An 18,636-nucleotide genomic window follows, 5' to 3' on the forward strand; every position below is an offset into this window, starting at 1 on the left:
ATTGAATATACTATGGACTTCCAGAAGAAGGAACAAGTCTGTCTTGGAAGATGTAGAGCCAGCACGTTCGTTTGAAGCAAGGATGGTGAGATTTCATGTCATATACTTTGGATGTGTTATCAGGAGGAACTGTTCACTGGAAAAGGACATCATGCTTGGTAGAGCAGAGGGTTAGGGAGAAAGAGGAAGGCCCTCAACAAAATGGATTGACACAGTGGCTGCAACAACGGGTTCAAGTCGAGCATGGATTGTGAGGATGGCGCAGGACTGGGCAATGTTTCTTTCTGGTGTACACAGGGTTGTTATGAGTCAGAATCGACTTGACAACACCTAACAACAACAACAACAGATTTCACATAGAAGCATACTTAGTTAAAAAAAAAAAAAAAAGACTACAAAACAATGTTCTCTTTAATAAGAAAACTGGTAGATACTACAGTCTCATTTTTGTGTTGACAAATCTGTTCTGTCAAGGTATGAAAGTAGCATTAAGCTGTAATATGAATATCTCTCCTTAAGATATGCTAAGATAATGAACACGGGACAAATCTGACAAAAATGGGAAAGTTTAAAGTTTTATCAAGGCTTTTTTTCATTCCCAAAAAGACTAACAAATAATATGTTCCTTTAAAAATAGAACTGGAAATTTTTATTCTGAATTGGGATTCGGAGTTTGTCTATGGAAGAGTTATATGGAAAGGATGTCTATTTTTCTATAGTTAAGGGCCTGCTGAAATCAATACTCACAAGTTGTGAATTTTCAATGGGACAAAATAAACAATACACTAACAGATCAGTTTCAGGAAATTTCTGAAATAGGAAATTTCACAGGACACAATGACAATATTGTAAACATTTATTCACGAACTTTTGTTTCTTTAACAAGTCAAAATAGAAAGGCATTTGCTCATGTTATGAATCTGAAATTGATTTTTGTCAGTTACAACAATGAAAAACTGTTATAAGATGATGCATATTACCATATGTCCTTTTATAATGTCAGTGTGGAGGAGTAGCACTAGTATAAAGGGTACATGTAGTTGGCAGGACATGAGCTGACTTAATGTATACCTGAATCCATTCTGGAGTGACATAATAACATGACTCCTTGGTATCAGCACTTTTTTGCTGTAGAAGCACATCAGGTGGGTAAAAAAATAAATAACTCACTTAAATTAACATACTAAAATAAATTGTAATAAGTATAAGGAAAAAATGAGTATCTCTAAAGTTTTATAGATAAGCACAGATTAAATGACATTTGTGATAGAAAAGGAAAAGATATGGTGAAACTATAGTAATTTTATGTAAAAATAGAGACTATGGCACATAGAACAGACACAGCGAGTCTCATGTTTGGCAGAACTATTAGAATTGGACTAGGTTTAGTTTAATGTTTTTAGAACTCTAGCAAAAGTTAAGGACCATCATTAAGCTCTACAATGTAAACATATATACAAAAACCAAACCAGACCCATTGCCGTGGAGTGGATTACGACTCATAGCAACCCTATAAAACAGAGTTGAACTGCCCCATAGTGTTTCCAAGGAGTGGCTGGTGGATTCAAACTGCTGACCTTTTTGGTTAGCAGCCATAGCTCTTAACCACTGTGGCACCAGGGCTATAGATTTCTAATTTTGACAAGTCTCTTTTCAAAATACATTGACAAGAAAGTTGAATTTTGACTCATATTCAAATAACTTTGATGACATCTGGACATTTTCAGCATTCATTAAAACAACAATTTTAGGAACTCATTGATTCAAGTTACTATCTAGTATGTTACCTGTATGAGGAGGATGTCTCTCTGGTAGAATTAGATGTTGGAAGTTGATAATACACACAGCCTCAGCTCCCAGCCACCTATCAGACAATGCTCGGATGTAGTATTGGGAAGGCAGAGGCTCGAAAATAGGGATTGTAAATACCAGTATTTGAGCTTCTTTACGAATGACCTAATGTGAAATAAAGATGAAAATGAATAGGGATGTTCTAGTATCATAAAGGTTTTTATTAGTCTTTTTTTATTGTTAATACAATGGCATCCTATAGCAGGAGGTACTAAAAACAAACAAAAAAAATTATCTTAGATTTCTAACAGCTGATATATTCAGGTACGTCAGAAACTTGGGTGTGGCTACATTCTGAAGAGATCTAACAGTAAGTAAAATTTGTATTTATTTTATATTATTTACATATGAATATCATTATGTATTAACAGGGTACTAATTCGACTCATCATCAGACTTTCCCAAACATCATTCATTTAATTACTTAATGATTTCACCATATCCAATCACTATGTATTTACTTAGAGTTTTTTCTTTAAATTCTATCACCACCTTAAGTGGAATAAAAGAATCACTTGGCATAAATAGGTTATGATGAAGACAAATGTAATGAAAACAAAACATTGCTATGAAATTCTACTGCTGTCTACCTAAGGTTCTCAGCCTAGAGCTTGCTTTCTTTCTGGTAAAAGAAAAATTATGAATGAAGCATTAAAGTCAAGCTAGCACCAAACTGAATCTTTCTCTTGGGACTTACAGAGAATTAAAAAGGGAATGACATTTCTCTATGTGATTAAATACTCTTTAGCACTGTGTGCATGTAACACCTAAAATTATTACTTATTTTACCTGTTGTACATATTTCACACCTTTGGAAGCCATGCCAGAAACTATGGAAAAGATCACAACTGAATCTCAAACTAAGATCACACTGAATGTATCAATATTAAAAATTTAACTACTGTTTTTTTTAAATCCAAACAGAAACACAAAAATTTATAAATAAAGCTTTAATGGCACTATGAAATTATGGAGAAATAAGGTAAAAACAGGAATTGTTATTTAGTTTACATTTTATTATGGTAGCAACATAAGAATATATCCACAGATACCTGTTTTTTTAGAATTAAAAAATACTCTGAATGATAAATATGATCATTTGTAGGATCTTCTACCCAAATCCACCAGGGTTCTCCTACTGTCCCATGCACCTAGAAGAAAAGAATAGTATCCTAATACTATGTATATAAAAACTCACGTAACAGAAACTTGTTCGCATACCCAGCACCCATTTCTCTCTCTCACACAGTTTTATTAATATATAATTTAAAAACCAACGAACCAAACCCAGTGCCGTCGAGTCGATTCCGACTCATAGCAACCCTATAGGACAGAGTAGAACTGCCCCATAGAGTTTCCAAGGAGCGCCCGGCGGATTTGAACTGCCGACCCTTTGGTTAGCAACCATAGCACTTAACCACTACGCCACCAGGGTTTCGAATATATAATTTACGTAACATAAAATTCATTCAGAGTATACAGTTCAGTTGATCTTACTGCATTATTTATGGAGTTGTGCAACTATCACCATAAGCTAATTTTACAGTATTTTCATCACCCCCAAAAGAAACCTTATACCTATTAGCAGTCACTTCCTATCTCCTACTACCAGTACTTCTTCCTTTCTACTAAGCCCTGAAGGACAAATCTACTTTTCTCTACAGATATGCTTATTCTAGGCATTTCATATAAACATGGAATCATAAAATATGTGGTCTTCTGAGTGTGGCTTCTTTCAATTATTGTGATGTTTTCAATGTTCACCCATGTTGCAGCATGCATTAATACTTTCTTTTTATTGTCAAATAAAATTCTATTGGATATACTATATTTTGTTTATCCATTTCTTTCTCTTGTGCCATCTTGCTCAGTATCCATCTCTCCCTCGTGTGACTTAGAAGAAAGTGACTTATTCTCTTGGGATAACCTTGATTAGCATAAGGCAATCAGTTCCTGGCATTCCTGTGACAACAGCTTGTGGTCAGAGATAGGCACATGGCCAATACTTTGGTCTTAGAGTTCGTGCTTTGGGGTGAGGAGGTGGGTGTGTGTTCCCTTCTCTGTTAAATACGAGCATGGAAACATGAAAATATTTGGGCAACCGTCCACAGTGCCGGCAGAGCAAAGAGATGGAGGGATCTTGTGCCCTGGATGACATTCTTAAACAGAAGACTTAATCATTCTTTGGGCTTGTTCTACCTGTGTACCTTTTATTGTGTGAGATAATGTATTTCCTTATTGCTTAAGTCAGTTTGGAAACGCTGGTGGCATAGTGGTTAAGTGCTAAGGCTGCTAACCAAAAGGTTGATAGTTCGAATCCGCCAGGCGCTCCTTGGAAACTCTATGGGGCAGCTCTACTCTGTCCTATAGGGTTGCTATGAGTCGGAATCGACTCGATGGCAGTGGGTTTGGTTTTTGGGTAAGCCAATTTGAATCAAGTCTTCTATTTCTATTCTTACAGCTAATAGCATTCTGATAGTTAAAATTAAGTACTCCATCTTACTAATGAATTAAACCAAACCACTGGAGATTTACTGTGGATACTAATAGAAGAAAACCGTGAAAAAAAAAGATGAAACTTTTATACATTTCATAAATAGTTAAATATACAACTTGAAATATGAGTTTATGGGTAACTATTATTTTATATTTTATGTAAATTTTCTATTTATAGAAATATTAAATATAATTTTTATCATCTAGTCCTCAAAGAAATTCTGCGAGAAAGACAATTATTATTATTAGATACATTTGCAGATGAGAACTGAAAGAAGGAAAGGTTAAGTGATTTACTGTTTTAACACTAATGGTAGAATTGGTTTAGAAGTAATTTTAGGGCATATGGTCGAAAAAAATCCACTTTTATTAAAGATGTACTAAAAAAAAACCCAAAAACGATGAAGGTATTTACATACATTTAACTAGACCTTTAAAATAACTGTGTAAACTAAGCATTGCTATATTACAATTAACTGATTTTCTTGTCTTCCCCCAACAGTTTCTTGAATGCCAGAACTGAGTAGACACAGACACACATCTAAGATACTGAAGGAGGGACAGAAAGAGTAAACATGGCAATAGAGATTTGTTGGGAGCCCAGAAAGGACATTTAAAGAGGGACTATGTTCACAACACTACTGAATGTTCAGAGAAGGAAAATAACGAGAAAAAGCCATTTAGTATGGCAACCAGGCAGTCTTTTGTGATCACTGAGAAAACAGTCTTAACAGTAAAGAAACAGGTGACTAGGAAGTGGAGGGAAATGTAGCATAATCTTTCTATATGTCTAGTATAGAAAAGGAGAGATAATAGTTTGAGAGGCATCAGGATTTAAAAAAGGCTCTTTTAGCATGGAGAACCTTGAATTTTTGGTAGGCTAAGATGACAGAGTCAGGAGAGAGCAAAAATGAAGGTAACATAGGGACATGAAAGAAGATAGCACTACTATGGCAAAGTCCCTATGGAATTGAATCCACTAAGCAATTTTCTCTATTGAAATTTCAGATTTCTTAAATGCTCTGAAGGTATCATTCGTTGTCATGTATTACCACATTATACTACATGTTTTTCTTGAGGATGACAGTAAGTATTGCTACGATGTTTTTTAATAAATCTTCTGAAAGCTATATATATTCTTTTTAGAGGATGCCTTGCTGAACCTGTAGAACAGACATTTTTGTATAACATACATATATAGGTATTTTCCACTTCTACCTGATCATTCCACATGAAATCAGGACAGATGCTGAGTGTCACCCGGAGGACAGTCCGTGTGATGGGCTGAATGGATGCTTCCATCGTAACTGAAGGAATCTGATGAACACACTGTTTGACCTTCAGTCCAATATTCACATGATGCAATATGTGACCTGCAAGAAAAATATCACATAGAAGAAATGTGTCCAGACAGAAGAAAAGCAATACAATCTGACTTGTAAATGGGATTGGATTTCGGAGAAGGTGATTTTATTGCTTGTTTTCTGATTTGCTATGTAGAATAGCTGACATTCTTGACCTGGCATGTTTGAATATTTTGCAATAGTTAACTTGAATTAGCAAGTCATAGCTCTGAAAAAAAGTAGCAAGGTTTCTTTGGCTATTACTAAGGTTCCTCAAATTACTGAGATTTGATAGTGTTTAAACTACTATAAACAGATATACTTTTCTTTCAGTTAGTTTGTAACACTGTAAAGAAATTTTTAGTATTTTGTGAAAACAGCCATTATTTAAGAATTCTATAACCATGTGGAAAATGCTTCAGTAATCAAATGCAACTCAACCATTCATCCCCATTTCCCAAAAATGTAAAGATAAAATATAAAATATGGTCAGTCTGGCACAAAATTAACCACTTATATATATTTTAATAAATGATCAGATTCTTGAATATAGATATACATGGGAGTTCCAAGGAGCAAAGCACAAAAAAGTGTGACTAACTATAAACATTTTTCTACTTTAGGAAGAGCAACTGAGTGAAAATAGATTGTATCTCATAGCACCAAGAGTTCCTGTATGTTTTAGTTCTTCAAAATAGAATTTTTTAAAGAGTACTTATGAATAAATCTATGTCTTATGTTAATCATATTTGAAACTAAAGTTGCCTCTCTTATTTTGATAAAATACTTACATGTCACCCAATGTGAGTACCCTCAATTTCCCTTGCTAATACTCCCAATTTCTCTATCTTTAGTAATACTTCCTTTCTTCCATTCTGTCTTAAGGAAAAAAAAAAAAAAAAGGTATTTGTCCTCCTCTACAAGGGTAAAAACTACCTCAGCCTCTCTTCACATCTTTGGACCTTTTGCCAGCAGGATTCTCCTCTCTCATTTCTCTTCAGGCTGACTCCTTTCATGTCTAATGTCTATCCTATTCATAGCTGACATGTTACCTATCTAATGGATTGTATATTTAGCTAATAAAATGTTAAGATATATGGGAATGTCTGTAGGATTAACTTATTAATATTCTGTGAAAAAAGCAGAATATCAAATGTTATGTAAAGATACATATTTGTGCAACGATGAAGCTCATTTAGAAACTGTACATACGCAGAGTTTAATGTTCACTATTTTTTGCTGTAATACTGCTGATATACATAATAAAAGATTTTGAAATGAATTAAATATTAAAAAATAGAGAATAAAACTCATTAAATAATTCCTCATTTATATTTAACTCTATGTATCTGTAAAATACTCAAAGGGTAGACAACCTAAACTCCATTTTAATTGCTAACTCAAGTAACTTCATAAAATTTGGAGGGACCTCTGCTTGAGTTCAGATAAATAAAAAAGAAATTTAATTTAAAATGTTAGAAATGTATCCCTAGTAATATGAAAATTCACAATACTTTAATATCCAGTGAAATATCTATTTGCACAGAGCAATACATTCAAATAATTTTGCTTCCTTCTTACCTATTTCATCTTTCCTCATGTCTTTCAGCTTATCCACACTAAGATTTTTTTCTTCTAATCTTGTAAGAATGTGTGGTGGTAAGACTGAAAATTGTCTCAAAGGGCTGGCCCAACACCAAAGCCTCTTGTCGATGACTTTACTAAGATTCAGGAGCCTGTAGGTCATGGCAGGCCAACGTTTCCTCAGAGCAATCTCAAAAAGAGCACGGAAAATTCTACCTGCATTCTGAAGAATAAGAAGGGGGAAATGGTGGTTAGGCTCGATGTGCTTTTAAATTTGTTGATAATTTTATTATTCAGACTCAGTTTCAAAAGAAGTGTAAGGCAAGCTTCATCCTTTAATTTTGGGGTAACATATTCTCACAAGAACCTAATTATTATTACTTCTATGTAAGAATAATCACACTCTTTATTCGTGGATATTACCTATTTAACTTAGGGAGGGTAGCCTTATTTCCAGGTTCTTAGGAAACCCTACTCTTATACTCCCTAAAAAGGAATGAAGTAGGAAGGCAGGAGGCATGCACACAAAATATTTAGAAGGCTGTTAAGAGCAGAGGATGGCGCTGGGGACAGAGTGTAATGATTAAATTTAGCTATTTAGAGGGCAAATAGGGAAGATTTTGGGACCTAGTCAGGGAGAAAAATTAGTAAGAGAAGGATGATAAAGGAAGTGCTGACGAGTGCAGCTACCCATATTAATGGCTCCCACCAAATCTGATTGGTATTGATATCATGATTTTATAGATGAAGATACTAGAGCATGGAGTAGTAAATAATTTGGTAGTTGGTATCAGAGTATTAATTAATTCAAAGCCAGGTCTAAACGACTCCGAATTCAACACTAAGACCCTAATAACAGTGTACATAATCAACATATAGAAAGTCACAATGAATGAAGTCTTTTTTTCACATTTCTACAGTTAGTTCCCATTTGTTTTGGTTCCTTCCCTCTATCATTAATTTTGTAGATTGTTTTAGTGAAGATTTTTTTTGTTAAATCATTAACTTAAAGACCAAACGAAACTACTGCTGTAGAGCAGATTCCAACTCATAGAAACGCTATAGGACAGAGTAGAACTACCCCTTAAGATTTCCAAGGCTGTAAATCTTTATAGAAACAGACTGCCACATCTTCCTCCCATGGAGTGGCTGTTGGGTTCAAACCATGGACCTTCTGGCTATCAGTTGAGCACTTTAGCCACTGCACCAGCAGGGTTCAACTTAAAGATTCCTTCCAATATCTAATAATATCTGTATTTGAAGGTGAACAATGTTAAATCTGGTCAAATTATAAAAAAAGATGACAAACAGTAAAGATTTCAAATGACAAACTGAAAATCCACCTAAAATGATGAGGTCAAAAATGAACCTAAGGATCAAGAGCTTTGGTTAACATTTTTTATCAAATGTTTGTCTTTGGAAAATTTAGACTATTTTGTTTCAGTATTAGAAAGTTAAGAACAAAAATTATACTTAGTAATCTGAAGGACAGTCTGAAATCCATTAAGAATGACAGGTCGAGTCTTATTAAGGACTAAAGAATGAGAAACAAAACGAACATTTTGATTATTAAACCTATCCACATCATTCCCACCTGTGTTCATAAAAACTGCCAGGCTAATTTCCAAACTGTCTTTAAGTATATGTTACTTTTATATTTCAGAACCTACTTCTTCACAGCTAAAAGAAATGGAAAAAGAGATCCCGCATGATAAGATACAAACATAGAACATTTTAATCCGGAATGATAATAGTTAGGTGAGGATAATGATCAAAGTCTCTAACACAGGTTAGAGAGGCTAAACATGGGCTTGTTTATAAAATGCTAGGCTACCTGAGCTAAGGGTTTACTTTGGGGGCTGACAGAAGAAAGTTGGAGAAATATAGAAGGAAGCGTGTCATTTTCCAGAGCTGAGAAAGTGCCTATGGAACTACTGATAGTTCAAATCTAAAATATAAAAAAACTCAGGAATAATTTATCTAACACATTCAAGGATCATAAATCTATAAAACCTATTTAAGAAAAATTTGGGATGCTCTGAGGTACATCCTTAATCTTCTGAGGTTGACTCCCTGGGCACCCATCACAAAGAAACCATAAGTTTTTATATTGCAAAGCAATATTTCTCTTTCTATGCCTGTAACACACATGTTCCAATTTACAAAAGATGGTTTTTCACTACATTCATATTATATAACATACGAAATCATCACCTGGTTTCTTGGTTATATGATTAATTACTGCATTAATTCAAATTGTTTACTTATACATCTTGGTTCATGGTTGTAAATATGTTATAAAAAAATACTGACAGTTATTTCAAAACTCCTGAGTAATCAAGGCTATTAATAATTATTTAATGTAAACATACTTTTTTCATATTAACTCCTTGAACAAAATTGCAAACATAAAATACATAGTGGAATAGCTCCGATTTTTCAAATAAAATTAAGCCTTAATTTCTCAGGTTAAAGGAGTTATTACTTAACGAAAAACAATAAAAATATATTCTTAAGAGGTAATGAATGTATTTTTTAAAAGCATGCCTGGAAGGGAAACCTTTCATTTGAATGGTAAATAGGGCAGAAAATGATGCACTACTTCACATGAGGACTTGGATATAAATATCAAAGCATTTTATATCATGACATTTTTTAGAAGTGATAGATTTAATGAGCTGTGGTTTAAGAAACACTTTTCTTTCAGTCCTGAATTGTAAAAGATTAACAACAGGGGAAAATGGTTACTTCTTCATCAGAGCCAAATAAACCTGAATATATGGTATGAAATATATTTATTAGGCTTTATTTAATGGGAAAAAGATTTGTTTATATTTCCAACAATTTGGAGGAAGCTACAAAGGTTCCATGATATTTTCTTTTTGCTTGAAATATTCTTCCATCACTGCCCTTTTTAAGCACAAGAAATTAACTTCGTCATTAAAAAAAATTCAGATATTTTGTCCTTAAGCAAGAGGAATTTAAAAATATTTGATATTTTAAAACTCTAAAATGAAAATAGCGACATCAAAAAATAGTCAAAACAATCACCAACTCTCACTCCCAAGCCTGATTTAATATCAGAGGTTGTACGAAAGATGTGCAAATTAAGCAAACCCAGTTATAAGATAAATAAGTAGTTGGTAGCATGTCACAATTGCAGTATATATGCAGATTAAAAACAAAAAATACCTAAACCTTTGCCGCTGAGTCGATTTTGACTCGCAGCAACCCTACAGGACAGAGTAGAGCTGCTGCACAGGGCTACCAAGGAGCAGCTGGCAGATTGGAACTGCCAACCTTTTGTTCAGCAGCTGAATGCTTAACTACTAAGCCACACAGTATGAGCTAATTCCTTAAGTCCCTGGAAATAAACAAGGGATAGAAAATAGGAAACAAGTAAGATTCATACCTGTGCAACATATGCAGAATCTGATATAAGAGAGAAACTGTCCAGTTCTCCTCGGCTGATATAAGTTTGAAGCAGGATATTTATCTTTCCATAACTGTTCTCTACACCCCCAGGAGCTGAGAGTACACAGAAATTGTTCAACAAAGCATCTAACTCCTCTATTTCTTCATCTCTGACCTGAAAGAATCAATGTTTTTATAGAAATATTTGGGCAGATCTATGAAAATGTTTCATATAGACATTAAAGAATACTCCAAGTTTTTAAAAGTTTTTATTTGTTATAACTCAACATTTTCCTTTTATGTAGCTAAATAGTAGCAGTTTTCCACATGTAGCTAATAAAATACAGTATGAAACTATCTTGAGGCTGATACAATCACATTTTATTATTCATCACCAACATTAAAGTTGCCATTGACATACAAAAATTTGATATGCCACAAAAATTAAATCCCTGACCTCAACATCCTTCAATTGATGAGATTTCATTTTTTATTTGACCAGAGTAAACCTCTGCCCAAATGGATTAGGGAAAACTTGAATTATCTTCATATGCATTCATTATAGTCATATATTTTTATATGGTATAACACATTCATAGCTTAACACTGTGAAGTACTGTGATTCAAAGTATTAAAGTTTTTACTGTTAATAAGATTAAATTATAATATTGGTGCAGAAATATTCACATCTAAGTTTGAATCATGCATGTTCTTTATATTTTCTTCAGTGAACCTCATTTTGCAAATAAACCAAAATGTGCAAACTATATTCTCCAATAGTCTCATTACTGTAAGATCCATTTACATAATATTTGACTTGGGGCAAAGTATGATGTCAGATATGACACAATATCATAATCTAGGAGAGCGGATATTGTTGATAAATGGAGAACACTGCTGATACTCAAAGGTAAGGTACCATGCACCTCATACCGTTATCAGGAATAACACTTAATTACGAACTTTTATACACAAATGAATGCCTATGTGTTACATGCATTTGATTCAAGCTTCAAATAATCTTACCTTGATCTGATCAAATTCTTCAGCTTTGGAGACTATGGCAAAGATATCACCTTCTGTTTTGTGAGCATCAAAGAGTTCATTAAAAGTCTACAAGTAAGTGTTGTATTTGATTAAAACGGTTCAATAAAATATTGTAAATTAAAAACATGACTATAAATCATATGTTCTTAAAGAACATTTGAGCCCTAGACAATGGAGTTATAATATCTGTGGCATATTATTCCAAGCTGTTGCTTCATAAACATAATCAAATTTATCAAAGTAAGACTGAAAAACATCCATAAAACATAATTAGCTAGAAAAGACCTTTAGAAGCAAAAATATCAATAAGATCAGTTAGTAAAACCAACATTAGATATATAAAAATGGTCACCATAACATTCTGGTCTTTGCTTAATTCCAGTATGGGAATCTGCACCACTCACCAACTCTAAGCTGGTCATGGAGTCCCCGGGTGGTACAAATGGTTAATCTGCTTGGCTACTAAGCTAAAGGTTGGAGGCTTTAGTCTGCCTCAAGGTGCCTTGGAAGAAAGGCCTAGCGATATACTTCCAAAAAAATCAGCCATTGAAAATCCTAGGGAGCATAGTTTTACTCTGACATACATGAGGTTGCCGTAAGTTGGAATCAACTCTACCACAACTGCTTTTACTGGTTTAGGCTATTCACACATCATATAAAAATCAGAAAGGCAAAACTAAAAATATGTAATCTGAGGATCCTGGCAAATACATCACAATATTACTAGCAAAGGCATACAGAAAATCAGAGAATTGGGTATGAAAAACAAACAAATAAACAACAACAAAATACAGAAGAAAGACAAAGCCAAAGAAAGGCTAGAGTTCTGAATATAGTTTGAAGTTGGCCGAAAACTAGACAAAGATAGTTTGGCAGCAACACAGTACCTAGTGGACAAATGAGAAAGGTTAATTAGTGGACAAAACGAATAGATGTTAGTAAGTAATGGAAGCAGTGGAGGGTTAGGGAAAACGTGTAGGGGCTGAGGAACCACCTGATAGGAGTTGTTAGATAAAACACGTTAAAAGGCTTTGAAAAAATCCAGAGCACTATACAGTCAAGTGTTGCTTAACATCCACAATACGCTCTGTGAAACAGGATGCTATGTGATTTGGGCATTGTGCAAACACTTGGGTTGGTGGGGCGTGGGCTCCTGGACCCAGAGGCTGCCATGCGGTGCACGGCCGGGGCAGCATCTGCTGCAGATGCCTCAGGTGAGTGCTCAGATGGGTCCTGCCCGGTGTGCAGCCCCACAGCTCTGTGAACCTCACAGCGTGGCAGTTCCAAGTGCAGGCCAGGGCAGCAGGGGAGCAGTCTCAATGATACGGCACCCTGCCCTGGCTGGGCCCTGAAAGGCCTGCCAACACTGGATGCTCAAGAGCAGGATTGGGCAACCACTCCTCCCAGTAGCAGGGGCACCTGTTCCTACAAGTGGAGGGGGCAGTGGGGCAAGCTCCCTGCCAAGTCAGGCTGTGAGCATCCCCCAGTGGGCATGTGTTAAAGAGTAGAAGTGCTCCATAGGGCTTTCTTGGCAATGGGTTTTTTGGTTTTGGTTAGGTCTTTAGATGGCACAAACAGTTTGCACTCAACAGCTAACCTAAAGGTTGGTGGTTGAAACCCAGACAGAGGTACCGAGGAAGAAAAGGCCTGGCAATCTGCTTCCATTAAGGTTACAGCCAAGAAAGCCCTATGGAGCACTTTTACTCTTTAACACATGGGGCTGCTGCGAGTTGGCATCAACCCAATGGCAACTAACAACAGCATGTGCTTATACATATAACACATTTTGGAAAACACCTTCCTGTGCTTATTAGCTTTTCCCTTCCTTTTCCCAAATAAGCCTTGTATTTGTACAGTCATGCACCATATAACGGCTGTTGGGGCAATGTCCCACCGCATATACACCCATGGTCTAGCACATGTTCTCTGACTCAGAGCGACCCTAAAGGACAGAGTAGAACTGCCCCTTAGAGTTTCCAAGGAGTGCGTGGCGGATCTGAACTGCCAACCTTTTGGTTAGCAGTCATTGCTCTTAACTACTATGCCACCAGGGTTTCCCTAAGGACCTAAAGTACATGATAAATGAGTACAAAACCTAGATCTCATAAAGTATAGTGGTATGGGGATACATCTCTTTGAAGAAATCTCATTTTAATAATTTCTATTACTTTTTTTCATTTAAAAATAATTTTAAGGCAAAAATCACATTTTCTCCCTATAAAATAATAAAAGGTTAAAATCCACATTAACCAATCTTCTACCTTACCTACTCTTCAAATTTAAGTCTTGTCTTTACAGGAAATCATTCTTAAGTTTTCCTATATATCGACATATGTAGGAACTTATGTGTGTGTGAATACATGCATGTACTTTTAAAAATGTAAATATTCTTAGTTGCATACCATCTTACAAAGGGCTGCATTTAAAGGCAACAGACAAAGCTAAAATTATGTAGTCAGATTGTCCTTGAAAATTTCTTAAATTGCCGATATATTACAACCAGGTTGACTTGATGGTTTTATTCATCCTTCTAACTCTTGTTTAGCCAGTGTTTCTCCATAGCCTGAAATTAATTCTTCAACTTTTTATTCAAGGACATCATTTAACCATCAAGTCCCACTTAAAATCATTCAGGTACTCATTCTCATCAACATGCTCTGATTGTTTTAGGGCTGGGTGTACCTGATGCTTTTGATATACTTATTGAGCAGTGTGGCAAGAACCAAAACAAAACCCATTGCCGTTGAGTCGATTCCAACTCCTAGGGGCCCTACAGGACAGAGTAGGACTGCCCCATAGAGTTTTCAAGGAGCACCTGGTGGATTTGAACTGCCGAGCTTTTGGTTAGCAGCCGTAGCACTTAACTACTATTCAAGAGGGTTCTTACTATTTAAACTCTTTTTTTTTTTTTTTTTGCTTTTACTGAGTGTGTATTGTTGAATCATTTAAGTTAAATGCATTTTTTTCTCTGAGTTGTTTTTTAAAAAATTTTGCATTAATAATGTATGCTGAAGTCTAGAAAGCATTTGCATCTAGTAACAAAGCATTTGTTCAATTCAGTACAATACCTCAATGGTGTTATATTTAATATAGTAGTGACTGGCGGTTCTACCCAGATCAGTGGAGAAAAAATACCCAGTTCGCTCCTCAAAACGAATCATCCGAGCTTCGTCTAGCTTTCGTCCAACTTCAATGACCAGTTGTTCTCGATGTTTTTCTAATGTTGGGTCCATCTACAGGAATAAAATATAAACACTTAAATATTTTCTTTAGAGAGTCATCATTTGCAAACATATAAATATTTATGGGAATTAAAATTTCTGTTGATGCTTTAGTCAGAATAGGCTAGTTCTTAATTACAATATTTAAAGAAGTACATTCTTACAAATTTAGGAAATAACTAAAAAAAAATTTATTTCATTAAATAAAGGAAGCTTTAAAATTAAAAATATCAATTTGCATATTATCTTCAGATGTCAATAAGATTTTAAAATCTAAAATCTTTATATGGTCTTACAATTTTTAAGACATTCAGAAATCAAATACAAGAAAAAAAATCATAGTCTTTACTCTCGCACACTAAAATAGATGGATTCATAAATATCAAATCATATCCCTACTTTATCAGTAATTTGGAAAAATGATAGCTGGGATGCCTCTCCTTTCAGAGTTAAGATATACAAAAATAAATGCAAACTTACCCTTTCAAAATTATGGTTCTAGTATTCTATCAGTTTTTATAACTGCTGATGGGAAACCCATTTTGCCCATTAAAATACAGGCAAAGAATAAAATGAAATCAACAATGAATTTTGAACAGTTTTGAGGTTACATTACATAGCCGTTTTCTAAGTAGAAATTATGACATTTGACATAATATATTAACAGATATTTCTGTTACTGTGATATATGTGTGTGTACGTGTGTATACATCTGTATCTATACCTATCTATCTGTCTGTATGTACACTTCTGTATGCACATACGCCAAGTCTTGAAGGCCAATCTCCGATCATGAATAAGAAAGTGACATATGAGCTTAAAAAAAGGGAGAGTTTAAAAGTATTTTAAGAACCAATTAATTAGTACTCCCACTGTTTACCCCAACTTAGATTTTTAAGACAGCTTATTAATATATAAATATTGTTAGAGTAAATTAAAAAATCAAAAAAACGAGGCAAAGAGAAATCAACTGTAGGAAAGTAATATGGACTCAAAAGTTATATTAGCAAATAAAAAAAGTGCTAAATATTTGTTAGAGGTGATATACTATATACACCAAGCTCATCTTCTGAAAATATTTTACTAATTACATATTATTAAGCCATAAAAATATGTTAAAATACTTGATCTGTGTTAGTTGACATGAGTTTTGTGGCTATGAATAAGTATTTCATGAAAAAATGAAAACAACGGAAGTTAAAAAAAAATTAAGATTCTCTGAACTGTAAAGAACTATGTATCTTCAAAGAAAAAAAAAACTCTTTATACTGGAAAATTATACAAAAATGACTGCTGATATTAATTTGGTTGCTGTTGTTGTTGTTAGGTGCCATCAAGTTGGTTCTGACTCAAACAATCCTATGTACAACAGAACAAAACAATGCCTGGTCCTGCACCACCCTCACAATCATTGCTGTTTGAGCACACTGTTGCAGCCACTGTCAATCCATCTCATCGAGGGTCTTCCTCTTTTTTGCTGAATCTCTACCTTATCTTAGTACTTTGAAATCAATTCGTGTGTTTATCTTGTTCCAAGATTTGAGATGAAATAACCTATGAAAATATGTTTTATTTTGTTTTTCTTTACGTCTTCAGAGTATTTTCATAGTGTCATTGACTGTTGTCACAAAGCTCATATTTGAAATGAGAATAGCTAGTGCTATGCTCTTTAAAATGTGTGAGGTTACAGGTTAGAATGCATCAACATTTTATAACTGAAAATAATTTGGCTGCTACAGTAAAGGAAGAAATCCATTGGAAGACTTAGCAGATGTATCAATGAGAAGAAGAAAGAAAGCTGAATCCCATCTAGAGCAAATCTAAGTATAAAAACCTAATGATTTCAGATTAACAGCTTTAAAACTAGTTCCTGCTGCTGCTTTTCTTTTTTTTTTTCTTTCCTCCCCACCTTCAGCCACCCAAGTCTTAAGCTTCGATATTCCCATGGTCAAATCTACTGCATAGGAAAAGGAAAAAACAAAAACAAATAAAGACTGTGATATATATAAAAACTAAATTACCAGTAACGGGCGAGAACTCTAATTCTAAGTTAACTAAATTTTGCTTACTTTGACTTAACACTAGTGAATATCTATATGACAATGGTGAAATAATGTTTTCATTAGACAACAACTAAATTTTATCTGTAATTAGGAAGCACTTATGGTGTATTAAGCAGAGTTCTAAGAAAAGACAAGATCTCAGGATCTGTAAGCCATGTGGACCACACAACTCTGAAGTTCACGGGCAGAACTGCCACCACGTGCATCTGATTGTTAGTCTATGCACACGCTAACTTGTGGAACTGATCCCTGCCAGCAGCATGGTAAAGGCAATAATTCACTAATGCTACCTTTTTATTTATGGATAGCATCTAGGACAGGCTTGATAAGAGGAGCATATCGTATATAAAAGAAACCTATTACTAACAGGTGTCTTTTAGTTTCCTCATGTCTAATTTTTCTATAAACTAAATTTATCAGAGTCTAAAAAAATCACAGGAAAATATTAAGTAAAAATATACCTGAATAACAAATTGGTAATAATAGTATAAAGATTTACTATTAGTATCAGTGGGAAAAGAGATTTAAATAAAACAAGATAATTTACAGAGGGCAAATTTAATTCTCCTATAGTATTTTTTAAAAAGATTAAAGCTCTTTATTTTTATTTCCAGGTACATAACTCTTTTCGGATATGGAAGGAGTAAGAAGTATTTACCCCTCATATCATGGAAGGATTACAGGACTAAAAAGAAGGTTTGGGCTTTTCTGTTTTGTTTTTTAAATAAATGAGTTTTCTACCTGATAACCCTTGTAACTGATGCCATATAATAATGGATTTGCTCTCATCCGTACATAAAGATAAGTGTAACTTATCCACTTCACTGCTTCTTCCACATTAGTAACTGTTCCCAGAGCAATCTGCAAAACAAGAATACAACAAAAATTAAAGTAATGCATTAAAGTTGAACACAAACATGACATCGAAGATGGTTTTGTCAGAAGTTATAAAAATACATCATTATACTGTATTTAAAAGAAGGTAAGCATGATTACTGGACACTTTTCCAATTAATTAAAAATCAGCCCTGCCTCATGCAGTTGAGAACAGCACATTAGAAATGCCATCTTCTAAAACTGAACTTACTCAACTATGCCAGTGAATTTACCTTCACTTGACGATGTCTCCACAAATGGAGTTTAATTCTACATAGTACTAAGGACATTTTTGGTATTCATTTTGGTATTTTTTTTTCCTTTTGTGTTTCCATTTTGTTGGGTTTCCTGTTACTTGAACACAATACTGAAAATTATAAATGTAAGTACACCAAATCAAAACAACATAATATTGCTAATTATATCCTTCTTTATCTTGGTTCTGTGCACTGTTACCACCAAAACCACAGAGGACAAAACGTTAACTTTTACTTCTAAAGATACCAATTTGCAGGATTGCTAGCCTAAACATACAATATGAATGTAATGGAGAATTCAATAATTAATACATGAAAATGAAGTAGATTTTATTGGAACTTATACATATTAATCATACATATACTTCTAAAAAAATATGACAAGAACAGGGGTTGGTTTTTATTTTTAACTGGTAAATGTAAAATAACCCATTAAAAAATAGATATTTATACATTTTAATCATAATAAGCACAGGATTATTCT

The 18,636-nt window shown here is 34.2% G+C and overlaps 1 protein-coding gene across 6 annotated transcripts in view; it reads right to left on the minus strand.

Moving 5' to 3' along the window:
* Nucleotides 1-18,636, minus strand: part of ASCC3 (activating signal cointegrator 1 complex subunit 3) — a 412,820-nt gene that overhangs the window by 135,814 nt on the left and 258,370 nt on the right. For all 6 annotated transcript variants that reach the window (XM_064289237.1, XM_064289246.1, XM_064289242.1 and 3 more), the window contains 8 exons: nucleotides 17,761-17,880; nucleotides 14,804-14,968; nucleotides 11,715-11,801; nucleotides 10,687-10,863; nucleotides 7,272-7,497; nucleotides 5,566-5,720; nucleotides 2,904-3,002; nucleotides 1,788-1,956 (listed from right to left, as the gene is read on the minus strand). In XM_064289237.1, coding sequence (XP_064145307.1) covers nucleotides 1,788-1,956; nucleotides 2,904-3,002; nucleotides 5,566-5,720; nucleotides 7,272-7,497; nucleotides 10,687-10,863; nucleotides 11,715-11,801; nucleotides 14,804-14,968; nucleotides 17,761-17,880 — 1,198 coding nt within the window. The remainder of the gene's footprint in view (nucleotides 1-1,787; nucleotides 1,957-2,903; nucleotides 3,003-5,565; nucleotides 5,721-7,271; nucleotides 7,498-10,686; nucleotides 10,864-11,714; nucleotides 11,802-14,803; nucleotides 14,969-17,760; nucleotides 17,881-18,636) is intronic.

The sequence above is a fragment of the Loxodonta africana genome, chromosome 1, assembly GCF_030014295.1.
Source record: "Loxodonta africana isolate mLoxAfr1 chromosome 1, mLoxAfr1.hap2, whole genome shotgun sequence".
Taxonomy (NCBI): Eukaryota; Metazoa; Chordata; class Mammalia; order Proboscidea; family Elephantidae; genus Loxodonta; species Loxodonta africana.